This window comes from Centruroides vittatus, unplaced genomic scaffold (genome assembly GCF_030686945.1).
Source record: "Centruroides vittatus isolate TY-2023 unplaced genomic scaffold, ASM3068694v2 contig_503, whole genome shotgun sequence".
NCBI classification, from domain to species: domain Eukaryota; kingdom Metazoa; phylum Arthropoda; class Arachnida; order Scorpiones; family Buthidae; genus Centruroides; species Centruroides vittatus.
Genome location: NW_027122290.1, coordinates 43,034 through 51,670, shown reverse-complemented (window position 1 = coordinate 51,670; position 8,637 = coordinate 43,034). Strand labels below are relative to the sequence as shown.

General features: G+C 39.9%; 1 protein-coding gene across 1 annotated transcript; it reads left to right on the top strand.

Moving 5' to 3' along the window:
• The first annotated feature begins 6,383 nt into the window (after positions 1–6,383).
• LOC136978308 (uncharacterized) lies at positions 6,384–7,430 on the top strand. Its single transcript, XM_067274015.1, has one exon. The coding sequence runs from the start codon at positions 6,384–6,386 to the stop codon at positions 7,428–7,430; it is 1,047 nt and encodes a 348-aa protein (XP_067130116.1).
• The last annotated feature ends 1,207 nt before the right edge of the window (positions 7,431–8,637 follow it).

Below are 8,637 nucleotides of genomic sequence, written 5' to 3'. Positions count from 1 at the left end.
CTTTGAGCGCAAATTAAAATTGTGGAAACAGCATCTTTTGCAGAATAATGTGTCTCACTTTCCACATTTAGAAAAAGAAAACGTTACTACTTCTCAAAAATACGCACAATATATAGACATTTTAATCAACGAATTTCAATTACGATTCCAAATGTTCAAAGCTGAGAAGACAGCGGTTTCCATGAAAATGTTTTCCTCGCCATTTAATATCGATGTGGATACAGTTCCCGAAGACTTTCAAATGGAAGTGATTGACATGCAGAATAATACCGATTTAAAAAATGTATTTTTCTCAGTAAACATCGAAAATTTTTATAAATCTTATGTGAGCCCTGAGAAATTTCCGCTTTTGACGAAAAATGCAAAGCAAATGATGTCTCTGTTCGGAAGTACGTATGTTTGCGAACAATTATTTTCAACCATGAAATTAATCAAAAATGACCACCGATCAAGACTGAGTGATGCACGATTAGAAAGCTGCGTACGTGTAGCTACCTCATCAATTCCGGCTGATATTGATCAGCTTGTATCGAAAAAACAGTGCCAAATTTCTCATTAAAAATTTCAAGTAAATTCGTTTTTCTGTTCTTTTCTTGTTTGTTTTTATTTTGCATTAAAATTTGTATATGAAATCTTTACTTTTTTTTAAATTTTATATTTTTTTATTCTAATGTTTATTATAAATAAAGTTTTGTAAATTATTAATAAGTGTTACTTTATGTGCGGCCCGCCAAAAAATTTTAAAATTTAAATTGGCCCGTTGATTAAAAAGGTTGCTCACCCCTGACTTAGAAAATGCTATTAGTAAAACCAAAATCAAATCTATGCCAGGTAGTGACAACATTCCAACTAGCTTTCTAAAGATGCTTCCTCATCAGGCTTAGAGAAAACTACTAAAAATATTTAATTCTATGTACACAGAAATTACATGCCCTGACTCTTGGAATTCAGCTACAATTACAATGATATATAAAAAATGCAATCAACTTTCTCAGGATAATTAGACTTATTGCTTTGCTTTCAGTATTAAGGAAAAGCTTTACATCAATGCTAGCTTCTAAATTTTATCAGTGGACCAAAGATACGGATCTAGATGCAAAATTTGAATATGCTTACACCAAGAATAAAGGAACCGAATTTGCAATTTTTCTACTACTGTCTACAATACAACTTCCATTAATAATAAAACATAGGAAAGTATACGCAGCATTTATAGATATCAAAAAGACTTGACTCTATCTACGTTCCTCTACTGGTTCATAAATTAAGAATTAAGGGTGCAGGTGTGGCCGGATGGCCGAGCGGTCAAGGTGGCAGCCTACCGCTCTGGGGGACCCGGGATCGAATCCGAACGGGTCGAATAATCCCCAGGAATTTTTCGGGGGATGGTCCGTTCGGATATGTCGGGCCCCGTCCCTCACCACCCGGTCGCCCCATTGTGGGCCTGGCCGAACCCATAATGGGCCTACTAAAAGAGGCCCTCTTAGTGCCCACAGGGCGGAAAGAGTTAAAAAAAAAAAAAAAAAAAAAAAAAAAGGGTGCAGGTGTCCGATTTTCAACAACAGTAATTTAATTTTTATACAATAGTTTGAAAATAATTTAACGGGGAAACTCCATTTCTCCATCATTAAATATATCACGTGGAATACCAGGACGATCCTCTCTTACCGTATCTATTCAATTTTTACTTATCTGATCTAGATCATCTTTTTCTCCAATCCAGTGATGGGATAGAGATCGCTGACAGAGTTTTTTACTATATTCAATTTGCTGACGATTTGGTTTTACTTGCACGTACTAAAATTTCTTTACAGAGGAAAGTTAATCAATTAAACTCATATGTCAATTCTCTACATCTAACAATAAATCCAGCTAAAACAAAGATTATAATATTCCGTAATAATTGTAAAATTTCACAAACAGAATCGAAGTTGTATCTAAATAATACTCCCCTAGAAATAGTTAAAAAAGTTAATATTTTGGGAGTCATATTTGATTGCAATATTACCTACAAAGCACATCTAACTACTATTAATAACAAAGAAAAGCTGGCAACTGACAATCTCTTGTATCTATGCCCTACTCTGAAAACGTCAAACTTGAATATCCACATAAAGTTATATAATTCAACAATTAATCCTATTGTATACTATGCCAGTCGAATTTGGGGTCTCGATTACGTATATAAACTGGAATCTTTTCAAATTTATTCTCTTCGTAAACTTCTCCATCTAGAAATATCTATTCCTGGTTATTCTATACGTAATGAAACCAACCATATATGCTCATTCCCTTTTTTCTCAAACATATAATAAAATTCTACTACCGTATAAAATTTAAAAGTGATAATAATTTAATTGTTCTACATCAGGAAATTATCAAACAACCGAAAACATAAGTTCAAATAAACTATGGCAAACTAAATTTCAGAAAAAAATTTTTTTGGTTAATGTAACTCTTGGTGCCAAGATGGCGGCTTGTCTCTGATTTCAGCAAGGAAACAGTGGGACACACGTTCTAACCTAACCTAGCTCAGTGCAAATAGGTTGACTATGCATGGGATGATTGAGGTCACGATTCCAGTTCCTTCTTTTGAAGACTACAGTCGACGATTTTGTTCCTTCTTTTGAAGACTACAGTCGACGATTTTGTTCCTTCTTTTGAAAACTATAGTCGACGATTTTGGTAAGTCCCGTTCTTTTTTCGATTTGTCCAGTGTCAGTTATAAGTCTTTTATCGAGATTAGTTTCCAATTATTTCTAAATAACGTATTCGAAATTAGTTTTACAATTTAAATTCTAAATTAACGTATCGAAATTGTCGGCCACGGGTACGCGTGTTCGCTATCTAACCATGGCAACAACATCGGTTAATAAAGTAGAAGAAAAGTTTACTGAACTTCTAAAAACAGCCAAGGCGTCGTTGGACTTGTCCAAGAACTTCAGCAAGGAGCTGAAAAACAAAATATTCGGCGACTTAGACGAGGCGGCAGGCCTGTTTGATGACTTAAAGCTGCTCGTATTAAGCCTGGCAAACAGGAATCAGCTATTAGAGAGCAAGCTAGAAACAACTTTAGCTGACTCGGGCAATCGACAGCCTTCGATTTCGACCAAGCAGACGTACGCGGATGCAGTTAAAAAGCCGCCTCGCTGTCCAAACGACAGAGTTGTTTTAATTTATCCTAAGGAAGAGGATAAACAAGAAACCTATATGCGGGATATTGAGAGGGATATCAATCCGGCTGCTCTCGGCATAGGAATAGAGCAGAAATGGAATATTAAAAATGGATATGCAGTGAGCTGCACCAACGCAGAAGGTGCGAACAAATTGTCGGAAACTTTGAAGACAAGGAAAGATGTAAACATCAGAAAACCCGGGCTAAAAGACCCAAGAATCATAATACCAAAGCTGAATTGGTCTATACAGGAGTCAGAAATACGTGACTGCCTCTTGAGTCAGGGAAATTTTGAACCACATCATATAAAGCACGTGTTTTTCATGGGAAAAGAGGAACACCAGCAGCGATCTTGGGTAGTTACGATCAGTCCTGAACTTAGGAAAGTGATCGCCGAACAGAAGGACAGGCTAAGGATGGGCTGGTCAATGAAGAAAGTCCATAATTTTTATTACTACAAAAGATGTACGGTATGCTGGCTTTATGGGCACACAAGGGCTACGTGTGCTAACAAATTGCACTGTCCGGACTGTGCCGAAGAGGGCCACAGGAAAAGCGAATGCCAAGTCGAGCTAGAAGATTTTAAATGCATCAACTGCATGAGATACAACTCGAAATGCAGGTCGTCGAAGCTACATGTAGATTACAGGCACGGAGCAAGAAGCAGAAGTTGCCCGGTGTTAAAATACCACATCAAGCTCAGTGAAGCATCGACGAAGCAGTAGTCTCCAAAAAGCAACACATCGTATACTTTAATCGACTACCAAAATGGCTATAAAAGTCATCCAAATAAATCTAGACAATTGCGCGTCGGCCACGGACCATCTAATTAAATTCGCGACTGACCATTGTTTCGATTTAGCAATATTGCAAGACCCGTACGCCACTTCTCGAATACTCAATGTACCGGGAGGTGTCGTCTGTCTTAACTCGGGCCTAGCCTCCGCGATTCTAGTATTTAATAATATTAGCGCCTCTCTCATCCCGGAACTGTCGAACGGATACTCTACCTCTGCCTTAATAAGCTTAGGAAATCACAAATTCATTCTAAATTCAACTTATCTAGCTCCGTCCGAGCAAATTCGCGATCAACTTTCGGCTCTTAATACTGTTTTTTCGTCAGTAAATTTACCCCTGATAATCGGAATCGACGGAAATGGTCGCTCTCCGGTTTGGTTCGACAGGCTTCAGAATGAGAGAGGAGAAAAGTTACTAGAATTTATATACGATTTAGATCTAATTACACACAACGCTGGAGACACTCCAACATTTAGTGCCCACCAGGGTCAAAGCATTATCGATCTCACTCTAAGTAAAGGAAGCATCGGAAACTCGATTCAAAATTGGCAAGTAATACTACAGGAATCGCTTTCAGGACATCGTTACGTAACTTTCGACATTCTAATTGACCCACTTGCTGCCCTTCTAGACCAAAATGTACAGAGATATAACATTAAAAAAGCAAATTGGGAAATTTTTGGCCAAAATCTCGCTGAAAAAACTCTTCCCCTCGGCTCTCTATTAGATCGAAACGCCCCCCTCGACGAAATAGTACAAAATTATACAAACGCAGTCCAAAATTCTGCGAAAAACGCGATACCTATAAAGAAACAATATAAGCGTATCGTACCCTGGTGGACGGATGCTTTGACTGTCTCCAGACGTAACGTTAACCGGCTTAGACGTAAGTTTCAGCGATGCAATGGTCCAGATCGTACGGATTCTCGCGAGCAATACTTAGCAGCGAGAAGGGAGTATCAAAAATTAATAAGAGACTCTAAAACCGAATCGTGGAAGAATTTCTGCACAATCGAAGGCAACTCCGCTCCCTGGAATCGGGTTTACAAATTACTGAGAAAAGACTTTTCGACCCACCAAACAAAACTATCTATTAAAAATTCCGCAGGTGAAACTCTATACGATGATAGAGAAATAGCCACCTTATTTATAAACACTTTCTTTCTTTCCGACGATCGCTCTTGCGACTCCAATTACCACCGGCAGCTTAGAGCAAACATTAATGCTCTATATTCCAGGGAAAACGATTTGCCTTTTAGCATTTCGGAAATTAGACAAGCTGTTTCGGCCCAGCAAAACAAAAAATCCCCCGGACATGACGGGTTAAATGCAGAAATAGTAAAACAAGCTTTTAACGCAGATCCGAGTATTCTCTCTCGAATCTATAACTCTTGCTTGTCTTCCGGTTTCTTTCCGACGGCGTGGAAACATGCAATCGTTAAGATAATCCCGAAGCCGGGTAAGCAACTAGACTCCCCGAAATCGTTTCGACCGATAAGTTTATTACCCGTTTTAGGCAAAATCTTGGAAAAATTAATGATTAACAGAATAACGCATCATCTGTCCAAAAAGAAATACCTTAGTAGTAAACAGTTCGGCTTTACCGCACAAAAAAGTACTACGGAACCCTTAATAATAGTTAGAGATCGCATGCTGGAAGCATTAAATAATAAAAAAATATGCATAGTAATATCTTTGGATTTAAAAGCTGCATTTGACACGGCGTGGCCCGTCTTAATTTTAAATGAACTTCGAAATGCAGAAGTCCCAAAGAATCTTTACGATCTTTTAGTCAGCTATTTCCGGGGAAGGAAAGCCCAGCTAACCCACAATGCAGAAACGGTAACGAAATCCATCGACCTAGGTGTACCCCAAGGCAGCGCAGCCGCCCCCCATCTATGGAATGTTCTTCTAAACACGGTTTTTCGGATCGTTCTCCCTGCAGAAAGCGAGCTCGTGGCTTTTGCGGATGATCTCTTGGTGACGGTGACAGATAGAAAAGAATACCATCTCAAAAAGAAAGCAGCAAAGCATTCTGGCAAACTTAGAGACTTGGGCAAAAAATTGCAAACTGCAGTTTAACGAAGATAAATCGAAATTACTTTTCGTAACGAGAAAACTAAAATTTAAAAAACCGACCCTAATGCTAAATGGGAAAAAACTGGAATACGTTAACTCGTTTAAATATTTGGGAGTAGAATTGCATAAAAAACTAAACTGGTGCCCTCACGTGAGAGATCAGCTCGGGAAGGCTGAAAGGCTCCTCCTCTCCCTTAGCAAAATTGCAACCCTCAAATGGGGACTAAACTCAAAGTCTATCGATATCATCTATGAGGCAGTCGTTCTTCCGGTCTTGAGCTATGCAATAGCCGTTTGGGGGGGTTCTCTAGCGCATCAAAAAATCAGAGACATGCTGTTAAAATTTCAAAGACGAATATGCATTAAATTAATCAAGGGATATAGAACAATCTCGCGAGAGTCGGCGCTTGTTATCGCCAACAAGACTCCTTTGGACCTCGTGCTGAGAGAGCGATTTGATTATTATCGCATCAAAATTTCGGGTACTTCTCCGCCAGGAGAAGAACCCATGCTCTTCGCAACTCAGGCGCCCGCAGAACGACTTCCACATCCGGCGTACAGCGACGATCATGCCATCGTCGCATACGACGCGTCACGCGGTCTTCGTATCTATACTGACGGCTCTAAGTCCCCCCGCGGCTGTGGGGCGGCCTTTGCGTTTCTATCGGGCAAGAATGTTGTCTATAAAAGAAAATACAAACTAAACTCCGACTGCAATATAGTCCAAGCGGAGGTTCTGGCTATTCGAAACGCTCTAGAGTACATAATAAGTAATAAATTAAATAACGTTCTCCTATGTTCGGACTCGAAGGCAGCTATTGCATTTCTAACGAAACCAAAAACTTCGACCGTTCTAAATTTCGAAATATACGATCTATTTAAAACGTGTGTCGCTTCGTACGGCACGTCCGCCTGTTGGATAAAAGCGCACAATTCTTGCCCCGGAAACGAACTGGCCGACTCCCTCGCCACTTCCGCCTTCTTAAACGACTCTATCGATTACGATATTCTTCCCCTCGCCCACGCGAAAGCTCTCCTTCGTCAGAGATCAAACCGACTTTGGGAAATTCGCTGGAATTCGGACAATAAAGGCGATGTTACGCATAAATTCTTTCCGACGATAAAACATAGGAAAAACATAAAAATAGAAAAACACGATCAAATTATAACGACTTTTCTCTCTGAGCACGGAAAACTAAATTATTACTTACATCGTTTTAAAATCATCAACTCTAGAAATTGTAACTGCGGACTGTCGGTTCCCGACACGATTCTCATATCATTTTCGACTGTGGTTTGTTTGATCGCTGGCGGAGGAAGCTCATTTCCTTCCTCCATTCTCGCGCTATGGCCTGGCCGGTTCCGCTATGCACGCTAACAGCAGACAACGAAATATTTGAATTAACCAAGATTTGTTTCGAGCAGTGCGCAGCTTTATACGGTCCCGACTAACTCTTTCTAACTCTTTCGTACTGGCAGGCGTCTTTACGGCAAGCAACTAAGTATAAAACAAAAATATAAACGCATGATAGACCTAATAGTAGCATAACTTATGTAACGATTCATCTAAATCTCTGTCAGATATTTTAAACTATAAATATACATTCTTATTCGGCTAATCCAGTCACTGAATGCAAAACAAATTATACGCCATTTGTTCCCCCTTCGTCGGATTTATTAATTACGCTCCCTTCTTTATCGCCGGCTGAATCCTCGCTTTACGTCTCGCTCTCTCCGTCCTTATTAAATAAATCCCGAAATCTTTCTTACTCGAAATTTTGCTTTCTCGTTCGCCACCGTTTCGTTCGGTCTCATCTTTCCCTTTGTAGTTTCTGTCGATTATATAAATTAATTTTCGGCACCCGTTTTTAACGTCGAATAAAAATAACGATTCTTTTCTAAAGCAAACTCCCGTGCCTCGCTCCGTCCCAAACATATATCGGCCGCGCTTTACGAGCGCTTCTATCACGCCCCATTAAATCGACAAATCACTCACCGTATCCCCCCTCACTAGGAGGCGGTTGGATGGCAACCGTCGCCTAGCAACCTCGCCTCGTGTTCCCGCCGCCGCTTCGCGCGGCACCCGTTTATCATACTTTATTAAAACTTTTACAAAACATTAGGATATTTCCGGCACACACATATCGCCGCCCCGTCCTTTCTGTAGCCGTTACTCTCAGCGTAACGTAAGACGTTCGTCTTCTGGCCCCACTTCCTCTTCCTCGCTACATTCCACGTTCTTGCCGCCACTTGCGTGGAATCCGTCTCCGTTTATTAAACATTTATTAAAACTTTTTACACAACGTTAGGATATTTCCCGCTTACACGTGTCGCCGCCTCCATCTCCATCCGGTATCTCCACCTAGAATAAGCATTTAGGAATTATTCTCTTCCGCTTCGAAAAATCGGAAATAGTTATTACAACCGATGTCAAAATCGTAAAGGAAATAAAGGGATCGACTCGGACCGCTCGCGGGGTCTTCGAAATAAAATTAAGTTAGTTTTATAAACCGCCAATTCCCGCAATTTCTTTTCTAAACTCCCGACATTATTAATTAACGAATTTAATTAATTAATATGACTAA

Excerpts from the sequence above, each read along its gene's own strand:
- LOC136978308 (XM_067274015.1), top strand. The coding sequence starts at position 6,384 with ATGCTGTTAAAATTTCAAAGACGAATATGCATTAAATTAATCAAGGGA.